At 28.9% G+C, this 22,821-nt stretch overlaps 1 protein-coding gene across 4 annotated transcripts; it reads right to left on the reverse strand.

Annotated features, from left to right (window-relative positions):
- Nucleotides 1-593: 593 nt before the first annotated feature.
- Nucleotides 594-19,860, reverse strand: LOC126894469 (uncharacterized). Of its 4 annotated transcripts, none has more exons than XM_050665520.1 (3): nt 19,582-19,860; nt 3,735-3,991; nt 594-1,416 (listed from the first exon to the last, which is right to left on the reverse strand). In XM_050665520.1, exons 2-3 carry the CDS (start codon nt 3,981-3,983, stop codon nt 844-846), a joined length of 822 nt encoding a protein of 273 aa, XP_050521477.1. In that variant the 5' UTR covers nt 3,984-3,991; nt 19,582-19,860; the 3' UTR covers nt 594-843. The 4 variants fall into 4 exon arrangements, with proteins under 4 accessions (XP_050521477.1, XP_050521476.1, XP_050521475.1 ...); XM_050665519.1 differs by lacking the exon at nt 19,582-19,860 and adding an exon at nt 14,531-14,793; XM_050665518.1 differs by lacking the exon at nt 19,582-19,860 and adding an exon at nt 11,525-11,570.
- Between the last annotated feature and the right edge of the window lie 2,961 nt (nt 19,861-22,821).

Genomic DNA, 22,821 nt, shown 5'->3' on the forward strand with positions numbered 1-22,821 from the left:
AACAAATCTTAAAAATATTATGAAAAAATACTTGTAAAATTTTAATTTAAATATATTCATTAGTAATAAAAAATTATAAACATACATTGAGTAATTAAAATAAATTAAAATAATTTAACCAAAAAAAATTATCTTTTAAATAATTTTTTTAGAAACTTTATGAACTACTAATGTAGTATATTTCACACGATAAAATAAATAGAGCTATTTTAGCAGCAGAAAAATTCTCATTCTTTAGTTTTCAAACAGTTTCAAAAATAGTAGGTACACTTTCTTAATCTTAACATATAATATCACGGTATTTAAATTACTTACAAATATGAGAAGGGATCGATATCATAAGATGGTAGTTTGATATGCAATACGCAAACTACAATACTGTTAACTAGTATGATTTTATAAAATTTTACAACTCGGATAAGAATAAAAAATGTACATATATTTTCTTATAATTCTCTCAACCTTCATTAAAAATTATAAATAAAATAATTAAAAACAAACATAGTGTATTTTACAACTCCCTAGATACTAGGCTATAACTTATTAGAAAAACATAATTATGAAAGAATTGTTTATAAAGACAAAANAGATACTAGGCTATAACATATTAGAAAAACATAATTATGAAAGAATTGTTTATAAAGACAAATAGATGATTTTTTTACACGGGAAGCCGTTTATTTAATTTATGAGGTCACGACAATAATTTTCCTTGATCAACAATTGTTTTTCAGTATAATCCAATAAAACAAGTTTGATCACATCAGAGATCTCTATTATGATAAATATTATAGTCTATGCGAAGGAGAGACCGTTGAAGAAATGAGCATTAGGCAGATGTATTCAAACGTCTGCCAGTGACTCCACTGTCATGGCCGGCGTAGGCAACAAGTTCTGCAACGAGAAGTATCTGGACTTGTCGGCCACCTCGACGTTTGTGATGTGTTCGAAACAGCAAGGCTGCGATATGTGCGATTTGTCGGGGAGACGACGAACCGGAGTGGTTTTGTTCTTTTGTTTGCGGCCGTGCTTTGATCGGCTACCTGGTCCTGACAACTGAATATTCTCTGGGTCCGATGTAAGGCGGTCGATGTGTGTCCATAACTGTTGAGCGGCTTCGGCACAATCGAAGCTCAAGCCGATATGCTGCGTATGGTCGGTAGACAGACACATGGTATGGAATCCTTGACTGGACACCTTGTACGACGTTAAATTATCAATAGTATCCTGCCACAATGCAAAACAAGTTCCTCGTTCCACCAACAATATCTGAATACGAGGTTTATCCCGCGAACGAGTCTCGCCGCTATCGTACAAAACTACTGGAATGCCGGTGAATTTTAAATCCCATGAGCCTTCTGCCGTCGAGGAGTTGTTGTGCAAGTACAAGTTGGCCATTGATCCACAGACGTACACCTAAAAAAGAATAATAACAAATATTAGTATCAACTATTAATTATGCGAGTCTTTGTAATATTCATATTAAGACTATAATGAGATTAGTAATTTCTATAAGCTTGGACTATTAACTCGTTGAAACAAAGAATTTTAATTAAATAGTTATACCAAGAAATGATTTAAAAACAAACGTAGAAATGAAATAATTGTATGTTAATTACTTTTAAAAATACTTTAAATAATAACGGAATTTTAAATTTCTTTTAGCTTCGATGCGAAGCGGAGAAGGTATTAATTTTACTATGATGTGTTTTTTTTTTTTTTTTTTTTTTTTGTCTGTTGCCACTTTTTCACAGCTCTCACTGGACCGATTTCTTTCAAAAATACGTCAAAAGATCACAAATCGTATCTAGTTGAAGACATTACCCTTAAAAATTGAAAAAAATTTCCTCGTTCCCCGCAAATGGGGGAAATATCCAAAAAAATTACAAATTTAAAAATCGCTAATTTTTGAAATTTTTTCACTTTTTTTTCTTAAAACTTCCATAACTTTTTGAAAAATCAACAAATCAACATAATTTTTTTTTATACTAAAACCTTAGATATTTATCTTTCATTTTATATTATTTTTTTGAAAATCTATCATTTAACCTGCTCATTAGGGGGGATTTAAAGTAGCAACTTTTTTACAAAAATTAACTTTTTCAACTTAATTTTTGAAAATGTTCCGGAAATACTGCGTCCTTCAAACATATATCAAATTAAAGCTTATTTTATGTTCTACAAAATGAAAAAAAAAAATTTGTCCCGACACTTTTTCTTCTACATTTAAACGGCTGCCGTAGTTAAAAAAACGCTATTTTTGCGTTAAAATTTTAGATTTTCGATTTTTAATTTTCAACTTAAAAATGCTATAACTTTTTGAAAAATGTATGTATCAGCACAATTTTTTTTTTTCTAAATACATTATAAGTACATCTTTCATCTGAAATACATTTTATTAAAATTAGACAATTTCCCCTTATATAGGGGGCGTTCAAAACTTGAAATATTGTAAAAAACATAGATCTTTTTCAACTGAACTTTTGAAAGTGTTCCGGAAATACTGCGTCCTTTAAACATATATAAAATTAAAGCTTATTATATGTACTATAAAATAAAAAAAAAAAATTTGTCCCGACGATCTATCTTCTATGTGCAAATGGCTGTCGAAAATTAAAAAAAAATGTAATGATTGCGATAAAAATTACCTTTTATCGGGATGTTTTTTGTGCTTAAAACTGCCATAACTTTTTCAAAAATTAACAAATAAAAATAATATTTTTTTGTATTAAAACCTTAGATATTTCCCTTTCATTTGATATAATTTTTTTTGGAAATCTACCACTTATTCTGTTCACTGGGGGGATTTAAAATAGTAACTTTTTTACAAAAAATAACTTTTTCAACTTAATTTTTGAAAATGTTCCGGAAATACTGCGTCCTTTAAACATATATCAAATTAAAGCTTATTTTATGTACTACAAAATGAAAACAAAAAATTTGTCCCGACGATCTATCTTCTATACGCAAACGGCTACCGTATTCAAAAATATGCTATTTTAACAAATTTTTTTTTAAAATGAAATACTATCTACAGATTTGCATCGAAGCGTTTCTTATGATAGTGATTTAAATCACTGTCAAATATCATCTATACTTGTCCCATCTATGCCTTGTCTACACTGTGCCTCGACCCCACTGTGCTACCGTTTTTTATTTTTTTCCATAATTGAGACTCGTAATACTCTAAATATTACGCCTTAAGATAGTTCTTAATTGAAATCGACAAAAATTCATTTTTAATACCGACATTAACCGTGGGAAAAGTAACGATCAGCAGCATTCCATCGTGTGACAATGGTAAAATAGTTAACAATTAATTAATACCATTTTTATTGACATGCATATTATCCTAACAACTGAGTTATAGAAAATTAACTAATTCAATAATCTAATCATATTAATAGTCAAGAGGTCGTAACATCAATCATAAAATCATTTTATAAAATATATGGAACAAAAAAAGCAAAACAGTAAAAAAGTTGCACCTTAAGTTTGATTTTCAATATAGAACTGTTCCACTTTTACATATATGTATGTTTTTTGAATTCTCATCACTTATTATTGGAAGAATAGAGAAATTGTTGTAATTGGAGAAATAAAAATCTATTAAAAATGATATAATATAAATTTGCTATAAGATATATTATTATTCAATAAATTTATTTTCTAGCAGGATGTACAGTTTTAATACTTTCGAAAACAAACATAATTTATTAAAAAGAACTAATAACCTGCGTTTTCAACCCTCTGTAACAAGATTCAACTTGAATTTGTTCTTTGTCTGAAAGTTCAGCGCTTTCCCCACTACCAGCGCTACTACTGCTGCTGCTACTGGCACTGCTCAAGTGAAAGTCTGAGGGTTCCGAAAAATGTTCACGACCCGCTCGAGTTGAATCTAACTGTCTATCCATGTTGATGATGGAACAGGCTGCGTAACCAGACGATATTGAACTGGTAGCTACCGTTACACCAGGTGGCATTGCTAAACCTGAAAATAATTATTTTGACAAATGAAATTTCATTAAAACGTAAAACTTAAGATTAAACTATTCTCGGCATATTGGAACTGCTCTTGGCGCATCGTAATTGCGTCTACATTATACACTCTTTTAAGGTGTCCAATAATATGTATATAAGTAAAACTTATATTATTACTACTAATTATAAACAGTATTGCAAATGGCCCCCACCCCATATTGAATTTTTAAATTTTTTTGTCGTGATAAGCTTTTTTTTTCAATATTCGAATTTTTCTAAATAGCGATACTTAGAGCAAAAAAAATGTCGAAATAATTACTACATCCCTAAATTTCTATTTTTGCTATAAACTGATTATAAAAATGTACCATTAAAAGTAATAGTACAATCACTAGTCTTCTTTTCCCTCATCTTTATCCCAAATACTTGGGGTCGGCCACCCTTGTCCTTAACTTCCACTTGACACGATCACGCACACATCAGCCGACCTCATACCGCATTCAATAACATCCCTCCATCTCTTTTTGATCTTCCTCTAAGTAAAGTTACTAGTATAACTTTATTTATTAGTTACATTTTTTGTCATAATATTCATTGACAATAGTTTTCATATCATGTAAACTCTTTCAAGCGCAGCAGTAAGGTAAACTCGAAAATAGCGGTTTTACGAGTGAAAAAAACAGAATAGTAATACACTGTCAGTGTATGTCGATTAATATTACTAATAAAATAATTATAAACTTATTTGTGATTCTGTGTCTTCCGGATCGGTGCAAACAGGTTGCAAGAATGCAGTCAGTCGCATAAACGAAGACTTAACTTAAGTACCGATACCACTATAAGTTCATAAGACGTAGCCCCCACGATAACGGTTTGGCGAGCGAGTTAAATACACTGGAATAGGATCATTATGAAACCGTCTTGGGGTTAATGGTGTTTTTATAAATAACGGTGGCTTCGTGACTGGAAGTTACGTGTCGTGCACACAAGACGTCGTCTGAAACACTCGATGACGAAGCAATGAGTTTTTAAGAGTATGAAATGATGTTTCTAGACGATAACAATAACTGGTAGAACAAAGTGTCACTTTAGGTAAATCATGAGCTAATGAGTCAGACAGATATTCGTGCTAAGAAATCTGTTCGGCTAAATCATGTCTTTCATACTATCTAAACCCCATCTTAAGTGACAAAAACAAATCCCATATGTTTTTACAGTTACAATGGTTATCGACAAAACACTGTTCGTTTGGATTTGCAAGTACTAAAATTCAGGAAATAGTTTTCTAATGACACATAATGTACAGCGTACTAATAAAAATATTCAACATCACGAGAAGAGCATAAAACCGACAAATAATGTGATTTTTGCGTGTATTACTAGTACTTACAACTATTATAGAAGACGTGCTGAGAAAACAATTGCGTTTGTCATGACAGTAAAACAACTTAGATACGTATGTGGTACGACCCAAACTCATATCATGTGCTCAAACCGTATCGAATCACAGTTATAGTAAAAATATGTTCAGTTATCAAAGAGTTTCAGAATTTTAACTGCGTATTTTGGCATCCAATAATTTTTTCAAGTAAAATGTAGATAAAACCATTGAAGAATTTTATCAGTCAAACGACAATAACAGACTTCTTGAGATTATCTTCATGTATCGTCTTTTAATTACAATATAAATAATTTGTAACTGGTGTTACTAACAGTACAATTTCGAATTATAAAATCTTACGGTATAATTGTAAACTATCCGACTAATTAGCGGTGTAAACTGATTAATTCAGAATCGTAACATAAATTTGTACAAATCTTCCTATCGAACATAAATAGCTGCTTTTGTTTATTTTGACAAAAAGTACTCATATGTGACCACCGCCATCACGGTTCGTCACATCGAAGGCCCATTAAAATATATCACGGTAGTATAATTGCAGTAATTGTGAACATAATCGAGACCACAGTTAACGGCTTATACGTTAAAAATAAATGCATTTTTATATTTCTGCACACTATTCTAATCACTGAGGTAAAGCGGCGAAAGCCCGAACCGAAACAAGACTAATTTCGGCCCACATAATTAGCATTAATTACACTAATTCAATGTAAGTGAACCACCTGTAAAAAATATATCACATTTGTGTTAAATCTTTTTTCAATCGATACAACCTTTTTGCAATATTGCATAGGTCCAATTGATTTAGTAATTGTTTTTGAAAATATTTTAAAGAAATTTTGGTAACTAGAATCATTGTCATATATAAGCACTTGTAAGAATCTTGAAAAATAATAATAATAACAAATAATACTTTGTTAATAAATTGACCGTGCGAAGAAAATGTCGGTGAAAAGCGCGCGAAAAACAGTTTTGCGTGACGAAAATTTAGAGTATGAAAAGAAGACGGCGTCTTCTGTGCAGTTTATGCGCATCTCTACATGTGTGTCACTCGGACAGGACGATGGCAAAAAATGAAAATAAAAAAAAAAAAAAAAAAATTGTCGTTGTTGACTAAATAATGGTGTGTATTGTGTAGAAATCAAGCCATACGTGACGACTTACTGACCACCTTAATGTTTCTCTATTTTTCAATCTCTAGACCAAGTTCGAAAAAAAACGATTGATATGATAAAAACATCGTAAATTGATATTTAATTAAGTATTGTTAAAATTCAATTTTAACGTAATCGAGAACAATTTTTTCATTGACACGTTTATTATTATTTTATCATAGTTTAGCTAGCATTATTTTAACGATGACTAACTACCATGAAAATTCCTCGTATTATCTCATATTGTGAATGTCGTATGAATGCGCCTAGATATCGCAGTAAATGTTAATACACCATAATAAAAAAAATACACAACAGTAAGGACGCAAAATTATTATCACTTCAGGGGAGATATAATTGTAAAACGCAGCTAATTTGAACCAGTACAAATCTTATCCGTTCAACAGATACGCATACAAACGCTATTTTTTGTTCTATATTCCACGCGAATGCTTTAATAATGTAGAGCATTATTAATGCAACTTTACAACAATTGAGTGAAAATGCGCGATTAAAATATCCGGCTGACTGCACAAGTCTAAACCATAAGGCAAAAACTTATTTCACACCAGACAATAACGATATAATTATTATTCGGTCTGAATTATACATTTATGAGGTTTATGTTAGTGCTGAGTCTGTAATAATTCTTACAATCTTAAAATCATATTAAAACACAATATATTAAAAAACAAGAACATAAAAATAAAAATCTGATCCCCTAGATTATAACAAATTCACAGAATTATTTCTTTCGGGGCATTTAAGAAAGGACTAGAAAATAATCTTGATGTCTAATGAAATATAATGGTTGTTCATTTGGATATTAATGTGTCAAAGCTTATATGGTATAATTTTCGGTTGATATTTTTTAATGTATAATATAATTTTTAAATTTATAGTTCCAACTTCCAGGACAATCCCACACGTATTACAGTACTTAAAAAATGGTCAAACAGGTTATTGTGTGGTTCAGAATCCAAGGTCAATAAGATTGTAAAAGATCTTCAAAACGTTCAATCTTTTTGCCTTCTCAGCAAACGTTGGCGTGCTAAGATCATCAAGGTATTTCAATTCACAACAAAGATATTTTGCAACTATATTATTATATTACAGAAGTAAAAATCGAATACTCTATCATCTACATTGAATTTATTTTCTATTGATGTTTATCAAATAATAACACAATTACAATAATATGGATCAATTACACTTCAAGGTAACAATTGAACCAAAACAATGAAAATTTTGAAAACTAGTCCCACCGTTTGTATTAATTCAATTAGTCTGCTAATATTATACATGAAATTACACAATTTCAATTATCATCATATTTCTCAGTTGTGGTAGCCCAAGGGTAAAGGTAGACGAAGAACTTAATGTTATATTGTGTACGACGATGTTAAAATATGCAAAATATACATAATCCGTGAGAAAACCCTGGACGCTTATAATACTCATGACTCTTGTAGATGCTTTGTTCCTTGTAATTGCATTGAATTAATTTTTCCAACGCTGGAAACACCAAAAATGCTACTTAAAAAAAAACAACAAAGATTTCTACTACTTAGCAGAAACTACAAAATTTAACTTCATTAATACATGTAGTAATTATGTTAGTGTATGCAATTTACGTTCATAGCGGTACCAAAAATTTTTTTAAATAAATCAGTTTTTCAATTTATAGGTTGGAAATAAAAGTGTGTTAATTGCAATTATTTCTATATTCGATTGTACATAGATGTCTCGCCAGTTATTTTAATTAGACGGTATGTTCAATTCAACAACTATACTGAAGAAACGACTTAGGTATTTACCTAATTAGCTTCACAAAGAGCTAACGGAATATGGAGTTAAAAAAAGCATTTGCTTCTGATGCGTTGGTAGTACACAATTAGATATAAAATGCTGGGAGGCTGGTGATTTCTGCAAAACGTGCATCCCCGTCGTGATTTTTCCGTTATTGGTTTGATTGTTATTACCTAAGACAACGCACGTGTATACGCCCAAAAATTATTTTATTAATGAATGTTATGTACATTTGACGACAACAACGATAAATCGATTGTTATCGTTATGATTTAAACAAAAATAACTAAAGATGCATATTATTTTACGAATAATTGATGGTAGTAAAGTCTACGGATTTACACTTTAAATACACCACAAGCAAACTAAAATAAAAGAAAGATATTGATGAGTTCGGTGAACTTCCAAGTTGTTAAACAGTTGTTTCCAATCAAGAATGTGTACCTACTCTCCCCCGAGACAAGTGCTTATTTTGAGGTCAACACCTTTAAGCATTATTCATATTACTTCTTTTCTCATTATTTTCAATATAAGATGTTTTTGTGTACACGAACTCGCTCACTTTCGTATTGTTTCCTAGGTTCTCAAAACCACCCGAAGAAATTAAACCGGTCTCGTGAAGAGAACTGATAAAGTATGAAGGGTGGGTGAAACGAATCCTAAGGAATTTCATCGACTACACGACCTATTATATCACATTGGATGTTTTAGACAGCAGGTAAAAATATACTGTTCATCACTGTAGGATGACATCACACCACCGATTTGAAAACTATAGCCATGAAGTACAAAAATAGAAGTAATAAAACTATTATTTAAAAAGCTTCCTCAATAGGAACAATACACATGGAAAATATTTTTAGATGACTTAAATTTCCCTGTCATATCAAGATACAATTTAAGCAATTAAATAATTGTTTACACGTAGAATGGATACTATAATTTATTCATTACATTATGATTTGACAAAGAATAAATTATAATACTATTTATACTGTAATGAGGACTAATAACTAAATACTGACTAGTAACAAATAGTGTTAATAAATGAAATACCATAAGTGAGCTAAAAATACTTAAAAGTTAACTAGTAATACATTTTTTATTTCATATTCAAACGGAAGTCTATACTAACTTTTTTTTATAACTTATTTGTTCATAACTAGGCATTTTTATAGTTATTAAAGCTATCTGGTCGTCGCTGTTCGATACGGATATATTCAGACAAAATTTTGGCTCAAGTATCTATAGTAATCCAATAACAGTATACAAAGAGCGCATTCGGTTTCAATGCAATTCAAAGTACTTGTGCAACTCAACTAAGTTAAATGAACCGATACAGCTGAGACGACTCATACTAATAATAATAATAATAATAATACTGCCGTTTAAATGTGACTGCAACCCGTTACCAACTTCTTATTTTTAAAAATTACAAAAAGAAGTATCGAAACGGTATCTGCCATTGAAATGGTATTATTTTTTGACAGCTGTTACTGTTATAATATTGTATAACCTAGTAAAATATGTAAATATTTTTTATACACTCCAATATGGTACGAGGTGTACAAGTGCACAATATTTCTTCCAAAAAAGTACTAGAAAAATGTTTCTATTATGAGTAGAAACAACGGAAATGACAAATATTGATTGAAATATAACCATATATCCCTGAATGACTCACAAAATCTTCAAATATTCATGACAAAGCATATGATTGTAAAAATATAAACCTACTAAGTAAAACTCTACAAAATAAACTTATACTGGGCTTTGACGTGAAAATAAAAGTAGAATACATATTTTTTTTACGTGTAACACATGTAGATTACAACTGGTCAGTTTATGGTTAGAAAAAGAGGTGAATGTTTTGCTTATTATTAATATAAATGTTAAATTACACGTTTTTACATGAAATATTTCGAGAAGAGAATAATTTTAACATTATAATTAAAATAACAACATAATTTTAGTATACCTATATGATAATAACATTTTTGAAATTATAACACATAAATATTAGGAGACAAAATATACCATACATTTATACATTTATTTATAATCAAGAATTTTGATATAATCTCGAAGAAGAATAAATAAAAAATGATTGCAAAGCTTATTATCTAACGTTGAAATACTGTTTTTTAATTATAATGTTCTCGTTTTTTTTTTCAAAGTAAATAATTTTTTAAATGCATCCATAACTACATCACCCAGCCTCAGATCTTATCAAAAAGATAATATAGATATAATTATGTAATATTTGTTCACATTACTATCGATGCAGTAATATAAATTAAATTAGGTATATCGAGTAGAGATTGTTTTGGAGTCACACGTGTGTGTTGAATCTCATTTGTACGGTGCTCTATTTTAGCAATTGAAATAAACATTGAGAAATTATGTATTAACGATTTTAATCAACCAACTAATTGTTAATCCTTGACACGCATCTAATTTTACAAATCTTTAATCACACCACTTCTTTTCTATTACTAATACCTCTCCTATAGTTATTATTACAATAAACACACAAGTATATATGTATCTCATCATTAACAATTCGAATGGATGTTGGGTTTGATTTAGAAACTCGACGCGAAGGACACTCTGATATTAAATTTGATTGATAAGTGAAGACGTTAGATTTTAATAAATATTTTACTGCATTTATGTTGTACTTGAATAAATATCACAATGATAAATTATATCAGTGATATTCCAATTTGTTAAGTTGCAAGAACTAAAATTTCTAAAGTGACAGTGATCAAACGAGTAAAGGGTGTGTATTCATTTCTCTTAACTCTCGATTAATGTTTGAAATATTTAAAACGCATGTTTGAAATTTAAATTAAGTTAGGCCAGGATTATAGAATATATAATATTATAGAATAATTTTACTAGACTTATTTATTTATTTAAAGTACACACCTGAATGGCAAAATGAGTATACATTCATTATATAAATATATAGATTAGAGTAGCAAATAAAATAATTTACTTTTTTTGATAACCTGATCAGAACTACATATAAAACTTGGTTTTTATGATAACATTTCAGGACGTTTTCAAACTAAATCGATATTCGTATAAATTTTAAATGTAAATGTTATTATTATTTATAACATTAGGTTTGCAGATGACAAGTTGGTGACTTTAATGGCAGACTATTACTCACCGAAAAGATTGTTGTTATTCGCGACATACATAACAATTGTAATTATTTGTATTCAAACTCTGAGAACAAAACCTATACTTTGATATATTTCTCGTTGCAATTTTCTCAACTCATTAATACCCGGAAATCTCACGTTTTGAGTGAGTTATAATTCGTACGCACAAATTCCTGCATTAATAGCAAAACACTCGCCGAACACAATGTATGCTCGTTTTTTATAGGTGTTCGTGTATTGCTGCACTGCGCAAATTGTCCAACATTTCCTTGTTTTCCACACGAACATAACCATCCGTCTCCGCTTCGGTGCTGAGAACGAAAACTCACACCGACAGGAAGAGTAGATGGAAAGGCGACGTCGCTTTGTCTCAATTTTTATCTACAGAAGTAATATGAACGAGGATGTACAAAAGGCGCTTACGTTCTCAACAATCATAATTAGTGCTCAATTAACCCACATGCTACTGCAGTTATTAAGAGTACATCTTGTCCAATGATAACAGCCGCCAATGCGCCTGATCAGCTCGTTAAAACCTCATTTCTGTTAATACAAATAAAATTCTATCTGAATTAAAGTGTTTGTCTTTAGCAGCCTGAAACTAGCTCGATCACACCACTTAATAATGTTATTCCTTTCGCTTGGACGATTTGTTTTTGTGTAACTCATAATGTTAACGCGACGAAGAGAAAATTAACAACTTAGCGAGTATCTTATTTTTTCTTATTAATATTGAAGAGTAGCTAATAAAATGAACCGTTTACATTCAATTGAAAATGATGTCGAGGCTGTTAATTTTGACACGTCCTCCACTAGATGGATAAGGTTCATCGGTCGGTCGAGTTTCCCAACAAAATACTTAGACGCAGACAAACGTTTATTGCGGTTTATCACATTATTATGAAAATGCTGTTCTACAGATAAATGTTTTTGGAATATCTTCATACACCATAACATCGCAAAAGCTGTTTTTGGTCATTTTTTTGGTCGTTGTCATTTATATAAAAATGAATTTTTTTTATAAATTGATGATTGGGACGTTGATATTTCTCAATTAATCCGAAAATTATTAATGATATCACGTACTTCATTTTGCAACCTTCATGAAGTTTCCACGGTTCAATAATAAAATACTGACAAGCAGACGTTACGTTATGAAAACAAACTTCCTGCATTCACTATTATAGACCATCTAAACATGTTTCGACGGTTTTTATTTATGTAGCTAAACGAAGGACGCGAAAGTAAAAATCTTTATGCAATAAATAACTATGATTATGCGTATAGAATCTATTTGAGGTATTTTTATTGCATTTTTTTAATACAGTTTTACAAATTACGACTTGCTAATGTAAAAACTTCTTGAACGAGTTTTGAGTCTTTCGAACCGTCGAACGAGAAGGTTTTCTGAGCGCTATTCAATATTTAAGAAACTGCGACTGCTATTTTAAATGTACTTGGACTTTCTTTGTAAATAGTAATCAATTAACTTGGAGAGATATGACACAATTGACTAGGTCGTGAGGATGAGTCGAGTATTGTTATGCCATTATAAGGATTAAGTAACGATTGTCGGAAGTGCAAATAAAAAAGGCTTAGGGGAAGGGAATGATCACACGAATAACGTTTGTCAATTGAAAACTATCTTGGTACCATGACTTTCGTTTGTAAGCATCATATATGAACGATTAGTTAAAACTCGTTACGGCTATGGAGAACCCAAGTAGTTTGACCCCGGGGGTCACGTCTCATGCCAGCCCAAAATGACGTCAGGTTTCCCCTCGGTCGTCGGTTGGGTTCCATCAAATAACCTTAAAATGTTTTCGCGTGTTTATTCCCATATTTATTGCAGTAGCCGTCGCCGGCGGTCGTAAAAATCTTCTAGGCTGCGGGTAATTTTTTTTCTCTCTTGTAAAACCATCTACAAGCCACACACATGGATTACAGACACGAAGGGTTTCCGGCACTATCGTGTGTACAACCTAATAATAATATTAATAAACAGCAATGATACTTTTTCCCATGTAATTTTTATTAAAAACACTTTCCTGCCATAAACATACACGTTAGTGATAATATTAGTGACAATATAAATAAGAAATACATAACTTTTATTAATAAAAAATTAATACTACGCAACATATATTTAGAGTATATACAATTAAAGCGTCTAATGAGTAATGGTTTTAAGTTTTTCTTCGATTTACAATGATTAAAAAATCGTCATTCGTGATAAGAATACCATATAGTTTATGGCGTCTGACATTTTAATCCATGTGATATACTTATGACGAGTTTGATTGTATAGTACAAAAAATTACTGATATCGAATATGAACATGCTGTGCCATAAAATTCAGTATGTATTGGTTTTAATTTCACTACATAATCATTTAAACCATAAATTTAAATTAAGAGGACTTCCTGTTAAAAAATATTAACGGAATAAACAAAAAGTTATTCTATCTTCTAAAATACAAAAATATTGCTTGGGTTTTTTTATTTTTCAATTCAGACAGTACTTCTTAAAAAAAAAAAAAAACTAATTTATCCGAAGATATACAACATATATTAAAGAACTAAAATAAGAAAAATAAAAATATTACTTCATTCTTTTTTACTAAATTGACAGATTTTATTAATTCTATGACGAAATATACGCCGAGCAATACTGTGTATTTTCAAGTTCAGGGTTAGTCGTTATTGGCTATGTTATATTCAATACATTCCATAAGGTGGTATTTAAATTATTATACATCATTAAAATTAACATGATTAGCGATGAACTAATATGAGTCAGTCTTATCCCATAAATAAAAACGGATAAAGTATGTTTAACAAAATGTTATTGCAATAACACCGAAAACATGCCTAGAAAGAACAGCTAAATAAGTCTAACTAAAGTTCAATTAATATTGATGAGGTTTACATCCTTGCTACCCACAACACTCCCCTTTTGTTACACTTATATTACACCAATAAATTGGTGTTACTGCACGACTTTTTACTTACACGAGTAAAACAATTTCCAATTACCCATATAAATGTGTGGAAGTAAAAAATAAAACAAGTGACCATCAAACAACGAACCGGTTTTCACAGTCGATTATTTTTGCACACGAATCGAACACAACACCAAATAAGTTAAAATTTTAAAAGAAATATTTTGACCGGTAAAAATATAAAATTTTCTCAAAGGTAACAGATTACCGGATACGCTAGAATGATATCGTTAAAAATTTTCAAACGTATTCAGACGATATAAAAAATGTAAAACGATTTATTAGAGCACAGTATAGTATTTTTTACGTAAGCTATCAAATACTACAAGCAATTTTTTTTTTACATATTCGATTTTTTATTAAATTTAATAATATATTATTCGATTAGATACCACGAATCACCATGCTCTTTATTAACATTATTCCAACAGGTGTATTTCATATAAAAATAGCAAAGCATACAAGTTGCTTATAAAAATAAGTGAAGAATATACTAACACACTGTATTCTATTGTATTTCTATTTACAAGATGTAATGTCATTCAAAAGATTGTCTTGACTTATTTTGCTGCGCAATAGTTTTTTGTGTAATTTTACAGTTGTACCGCCAACAATAAGCATTGCTTTTTATCATAAAAAATTAAGTTTCCGTCGAAAATGTTCTAATGTTACATAACAACATTTAATTCAAAATAAATAATCATTCATAAAACAAAAGTATTATGTAACTCCGGAAGTTTTTTCATACATTTTGTAAATTGTCGTATCAGTTGTACATTTTCAGCTTTATTTATTTATTATCCTTCCACACTTGGTTTTTTATACCACCTTCAGACATTTCATCGTTACGATAACTAGATCTCAAACACAATATTTCTTTAAAAGTTACATGACTACAATTTTATTATTTATTTATAGTGTAATATTTTTGATATAGCAATAGATGTAATACGCTTATATTAAATCATAATATTGCAATAATTTAAGAAAATTGTATTTAGTCGTTGGTTGGTATTTGTTTTAGTATAGTCACGTGATGGTGATTAAACTTTTTGCTTCTTTCTACCAATGTGGAAACCATCAGTGACTTTATTTTTGCCACAGCAATACGGTGTGTCAAAATCAAGCCAGGCATATCTTTTGTCTTATTTAGGAAATTGTATTATATAAATGACGTTTAAGATATTACTGTCATTTTTAATTTATTTGTACTAAGTAAACTAAGAAATGGTATTGCCATAATAATTATAACCAATTGCTTAATTTTACTTTAAATAGGTCGAGTAAGGTATATTTAATAATCTCATAACCAAAAACTCATTTTCTTATGTGCATTATAATTTTATGCAAGTACAGTACATATAAAATCAGTTTATGGCCAGTCTTCAGTGAACATCAGTATGTTCAAATTATGCAGTAAAACATATGTAAATTGACATTTTAAAGATATTTGAAACATGTAAATATTAAAATACTGTAATTTCCGTTAAATATTTTTTAATGTAAAGAGTCTAATTTATCTCAGGTACATATAGATTCGGAAAAAAAAATACTTTACGAAAAGTTTTTAAATTTCTAGTGAGAAAACAGGAAAAAATTTGTTGAAAAATAATTAATTTACATTAAAGTAATAACTTTATTTTCAATAGTAAATAAATTATGAATTCCATACGAGTTGGACTAAATATTTTCTTGCATTTCATTTAACTCTAAACGTGACACGAAACTTGCGGAGATGATAAGACACGACTAATTATTTTTGATAAAAAGAAACAACGTATTAAGTAAAATACATTAAGAAGAAAAAGAAACACATAAAATACAATTAACTATAAGACAAAACAAAATCATGTAAAATACTTCTTAAATACCAACTATTGATTATAATAATTGTTTCACATTTCACAGTAAAGCAATTCGATTCGGATAATTTATCTAGAGAACCTTATAAGTACGGCATTCTTGTTGTCTTGATAAACTTATTTGTTAGACATTATCAATGAATGCATAGATCGTGTAGGATGCAAATCGCCAACAGCTGCTGCCGCAATGTATGTCCATATATTATTATCATTACTAATATTACTATTATTCACTACAAAAGGTTATCGTGTTTGTTGTTTCAATCTTCTATACTTTGTGACAACAACAGCGCGTGACTCATCCGCTGATGGTCCGGTCGATATTGCCATGCATTTATTTTCAATTTTTTCATTGTACACCATACACAATTTTCAATTCAATTTTCTCCTTTTACAACGCGAAAATTAAAACCTTGAAAACCTTACGATTTTCATTGTAATACGGTAGCATAAGTTACTAAAACCGAGGTCATCAGATGCCTCCCGGGTGTTATTTAATTAAAACTTTGTTAAGAATACGGTCGCAATTATTCCACTAAGTTAATACTTTAATACCCGGATACTTAAAATGAGGCTCAGAGTTTTTATTGTTATACTGTTGTTAGTCGGCTACCTTTCAATTTCCAATTCTAAAATTCAACAAAAAACATGCGTATATTGTGAGTTGCTGACGTTCAAAACATTATATCATAAACATAAATGACATGTACAACCCCATAATTCTAAGATATACTCTCGATTAATTGATTAATAAAATTTGATCACTAGTGAAAAACAAAACCGATCAAATGAGTTTTAAAATAAGAACAAGTGATTTATTTACCGAGCGAACTATTGAAAATAACCATAAATACATTAATCATGAACGCAGAGCTGGCATTCCGAAGTTGTAAAAAAATTTATTTTTACCAATTGAACAATATTTTATAATTGCACGGTATTTTTTTTTAATATATTTTTTTTGTAGCATCCTATGTTAAAAAAATGCCTACTAAAATGATTAAATTTTACCAAGTAAGTAGGTGTAACCCCCTAAGCTCTATTCTCGGGATGGTCCTGTATGTACGAGTAAGTATGATATACAATATCATTATCACAATCATTTTTGAGGTAAGGACTAAGTTAGTTAAGTGATTTAACAAAGAATATTAAGACAGTGAGTTAAATAAAACACGTTAAAAAAATGTCAATGAAGGCAAGTTTGCTCAATTAAATAATATCATAAAAAATGAGAAAATTTAAATAAAACGTTTACATTCTACATTAAACAAAAATTAATGTAAATCATTCTAAAAGTATTTCGATTAGTTTAACATTTATTTCGATTAAAATATGACAATTAAGAGTTATAAACATATTTTGGTTAGTCAGGCCATTAACAGTAATCAACAGTAATTGATAATTATTTGTTAACGATGAGAAAAAGGTTTATTTATTAGTATTTAATATATGACTACTATAGGGTAGGCGTCGAAGTTGTATACTTGTAATATATATGATCCTTTATGATTTACGTTTTCTACTGTGAAACCGGTTGCTAGTATAATATTTACCGAAAGGGTTAGTCAGATTCTTTAGAAATTAGCCTTATTAGATTACACCAACTATCATGGAATTCATGATGGTTGGAGAAACTGGTAATTTTCGGTGCATTCTACAAGAAAACATTCCAATGATTTGATGATATCAAGTTAATGCATCGATTTTTTCCAATAGCATACTTTTAGAATGATTTTTAATATTAATTTATATGTACAAAATAATACACTATCACTTTCAAGTGGAATTATGAAAAGATATTTTCTTACAGCAATGTTTTTACGGTCAGAATTAAACACAATTTAAAGCGATAAAAAAATCGCCATTAGGATATAATTGTTTAAGGTTTCGAAATATAAAATAAACGCGCTTTCGTTTTAACTATCACGTGGGAGACGCGATAAATATATTTGTCTGAAAATATCGATCAACTTATACGCTTTTCACTATACATTAACTGTCGGAGATTACTTTTTTTTTGTACCTATAGTCACAAACGAATACTTGTAATTGACTTTTACTTTTTAATAAATACCTCCATTCCAATCTAGTCGAGAGATAATTAAGTTAACATATTTTGTCTAACTTATAATATTTCAATGTTAATAGATTAACATTGAATAGTCAACACCGTACAGAAATTACTTGAATATTGGTTTTACGTCGCGAAAATTAACTCTTAATGGATTTTGCTTTTGAAGTTTATTTTCATTTATACAAATACTGATAAACATATACTACAAGTAATTAAGAGCTATTTCGCATTACTATTATTTGCTTATTTACGACACCAAAAGTTGACTAATACACAATTAAAATAGCTGAGTAATTCGTCACTGCAAAAACAATAAACACTTCAATGGAAGAATTTATTATTGAGTCGGTGTCACACAGTTGCTTTAATATAAATCAATGTTATCGATACAACCAGAAATAACCACATGTTTTTCAGTGTCATGTTTAGTAAATAATATAAATAGCTTAGTTTACAAAATTAAATGATATCTTTGAGATTGGCTTTGTTTAGAAAAGAATTTTTTTTTATTTTTTGTAAGAAAAAACAATGTTACTGATAATTTCATTAGGTTTTTTTAAAAAATAGTTATTAAAATTATTGATATGGAATATAAAGTTTTTAACTATAGTATATTAAAGACAAAAACGTATTCATTTTTAAAATAGCTTCAAATATGGTTATTTTTAACGTCAGAAAATATTTAAATGAAAAATATTTGATTAATTCAATAAAATATAAATAATTGTTTCGAATAATTTAAATTGAGGTACAAGCTATAAGTTAGTAAATATTTTTTAATTCGAAATCAATCGTTCAATATTAAATTTTTTATTTTACAGAGTATTTTAAATTATTTTTTGTTTAAATTTAATCAAGGTTTAAAAAAATTATATATAATTGTATTTTATTATACTGATCATTTATAAAATTATATTGAAAATGTTAATTATAATAGCAAAAAATGGCTTTCAGTAGTGTGCAATTTATCATTTATCAAAGTTGTCTATGTTCATTGTTTAAAACATATCACATTGATGGAAGTTTAATTTATTGTTTGAAAATATTTTTTATTTGTATTATTACAAACTGACTATGGCAATCATCTATTTAATTGTTTTAAAGCAATTCTAATAAGTCTCTTACCTGGTTAATGAAGAATTGACTTAACAGAAATATACTGCTTTCAGAAGTTTCAATGTAAATAGTCCTTACAGTAAAATTTTATATTTTTCTCTGCAAACAATACTAACGGTCACCATAAGTAAACATAAACGTTTGCATAAATTATGACATAAATTGTAAAAGGTACAATCCTTTAATTAAAATTTACATCCAAAGTAACAACGACGGCTACGCACCACAACACTCGCGACTAGACGTTACTGTGACACACGTGCCGGTTTCAAATGTTAACTGTTGACCGCCGCCGCTGGAACAGAACACGCGTGTGTACCTGAGTTCTCAGCGCCATCTACACCTCAACATGAGTCAACGGTGCATTGTATTGTTATCGTACAGACAACTATGTCCTTTATCGGAGAAAGCCCAACGAAATGCAGAAAAAATGACCAAATGTGTATTAGACACGCTATCGAAATATGATTGGTCTATGACATTTTAATTGACAACTGGCTGTTGATGTATTCATTAACTTATTTTTTCATCAACCGACACTCATACACTTGTTATGGTAAAACCTAATTAAACAGTTGAAACTGAAAAAAATTATAAATTTTCTTCACACGAACATCACATTGAAAGCGGAAGTACACATACGATCTTATAATTGTTTTATGTCGTATAGTCTATTCTGTCTTCCTGATGCGCGCCCTAGAAAACAATAAAACGCGATATTAAACTACGTGAAAGTTTTTATACGTCGATTATTTTTACTTTTTTTAGGATATTTCGCACGTTTAAGGAAACAAATGCGTGTAATGTAAACCAACATTACTTGTAATGTTCAAAACCACTGTTCTCAGACTTAATATGGATGCTCCATATTAGCACCAACAATTTTTTCTAGAAAAGTAATAAGAAGTTTCTTTTTTTTAAATAATATGACTTCATTTGGCTAATTTGAATCATACCCAATCTATACAAATATTATTATATTTATGAGGTTCAATCAACCATTCGACTTTCGGTTTACAAATAATTTTATATGGTGTTACTTAAATGTTTTTATTATTGTGTGAGTTGTGTTATTTTTAATATATTTTTATAAAGTAATGTGTAAATAGTACTCTTTTTTTTTTAATATCTTTGAAAAATGTACCCAATTTATTGTACCATCTAGTAAAAATTAATGAAAATATAAACCTATACATTGAATCAAATATAGCTATGTTATACTTATCAGTTTTTCCACATATACGCGATTAATACTTAAGGTATTAGATATAAGAATGAATAATTATTGTGAAATAGAAAATTCATTAAAAATCATTAAATAATGTCACGTCTTGTATAATATATGTAATAATATGTTAATGAAATAAATCATCATAAAATAGTTTATTGTACATAATTGAGCAAAAGAAAATATTTAATACACATGTTTGAATACTACCGAAATTATTAAATGTAAAACTTACAAAATAATATTCATAAAGAAAAATATCATTATTTTTTAAATATTAAAATACATGTTATTTACATTTATCGTTTTCAGACGCTTAACTAAATTAGTTAAGCGTCTGAAATATAACGGTTAAATATTGTATTTATTTTTTATATAAATGTACTCTTAACAAATGGTATTTGGTGATACGTCGACAATGAAATTATTGCTGTTTAATGACGTACTAACATTGTTACCATCGTTACTGTGTCAAACGATGATAATATCAACAGGATAGCATATAAAAAATTATTTCTACATTAAAGTTTATTGGAAAAAGCAATTTTATTTCTATTTGTGTTATATTACAAACAATAATTATTATCGTGTTTCATTAATGGTTTATAGTTTAGCTTAAATGTGTTCTTTATGATGAGTTAAGAATATTTTGACTGTTGCTATAAAAACACCCACCGTACTTTTTAAGGTCTATTACGATTTATAAATACAAATAATTCTTTTCAGAAAATATGTTTATGAACGAATTTATTTGGTCAATCAGGTTACTAAATATTTATGTAGTAATTAAGTATGAATCATATACAGTGTTTCTAACTTCTTAGTAACAGTTATTTTATAACATTACCTTATATTTCTCAGCGCAAGATCACATGTATTTAAATTTATAATTGTACTCGTATCATATTGATTAGAAACGATTAAAATTTGAGAGCAAAGTTCACAATTGATAGATGATGGGGTCAAGATTTAGGATGATCTGGAAAAGTATTGGCTATTAATAATAAAGGATGTCATTGATTTAATAGCAGAGAATATGGAATAATGTAATACCTTTGCATTGGAATTATAAATGATATTTAATTTAAAAAGTTCGACGTATGTGTCAAATTCTTTAGAAGCGGTTAACATTTATTTATTTGACACTATTATGGAAAAAACGCTTCGGGTCAAAAGGAAAGTATTACAGGATAGCATATCAAGATTCATCTAAGATGTAGTACGTTACGTAGGTCGTAGGGGTGAACTACAACCGTGTCTGACCTCAGTTAAAAAAACAAACAAATATATTATACGCTTGTTCTAGCAAAAGGAAACTAACTTAGCATGGCTGGTAAAACACATTTGGATACTTGAACTTATTGTTATTCTCACGTTTTGCTGTGTTACATCATTACATTTTAAATATTATACCAAGAAATTAAGAGTTTATCTGGTTGGATTTAATTTATCTTTTCTAAACGTGATGCGAATACAAAGTGAATTGACAAAATGTTTGTGGTTTCTTTATTTTACATTGAAATTTAAATAAATACTACTAAGAATATAAAATTTTCCTTAATGAAATTACTAAAATACTTATAAGAAAGAGAAACAATAAAAATGGTTTTCACTAGATTCTTCAGATAATTATGAAATGCAAACCACTTAATATAAAATAAACAATGTAAATAAATATGTTATTTTAATTTTTTAAATCACTATACAAAAATACTTTATTTTATATTGATTTACAAAAATTATTCTCGGATATATAAAATTTCTTAAAAGTTGTACTTTGTAGATAAACTGTGAAAAATATCTCGGGCAACAAAATAGATGAACTAAAAACAACAATATAAAAGAATCAAATCATAGCTTTATTATAAAACATCAATTAATATTTTTTAAACTAATTACAAAATTTTGTTTAATAATATTATTATGTTCTATCCAGTTGACATAGCTTTTATAACATAAAGTAGTGGGGATATTCATCCCTCTACTACCTCCACTACTATGATTTTATGTCCGGGCCCTAT

This window comes from Daktulosphaira vitifoliae, unplaced genomic scaffold (genome assembly GCF_025091365.1).
Source record: "Daktulosphaira vitifoliae isolate Bord-2020 unplaced genomic scaffold, ASM2509136v1 Scaffold_1, whole genome shotgun sequence".
Taxonomy (NCBI): Eukaryota; Metazoa; Arthropoda; class Insecta; order Hemiptera; family Phylloxeridae; genus Daktulosphaira; species Daktulosphaira vitifoliae.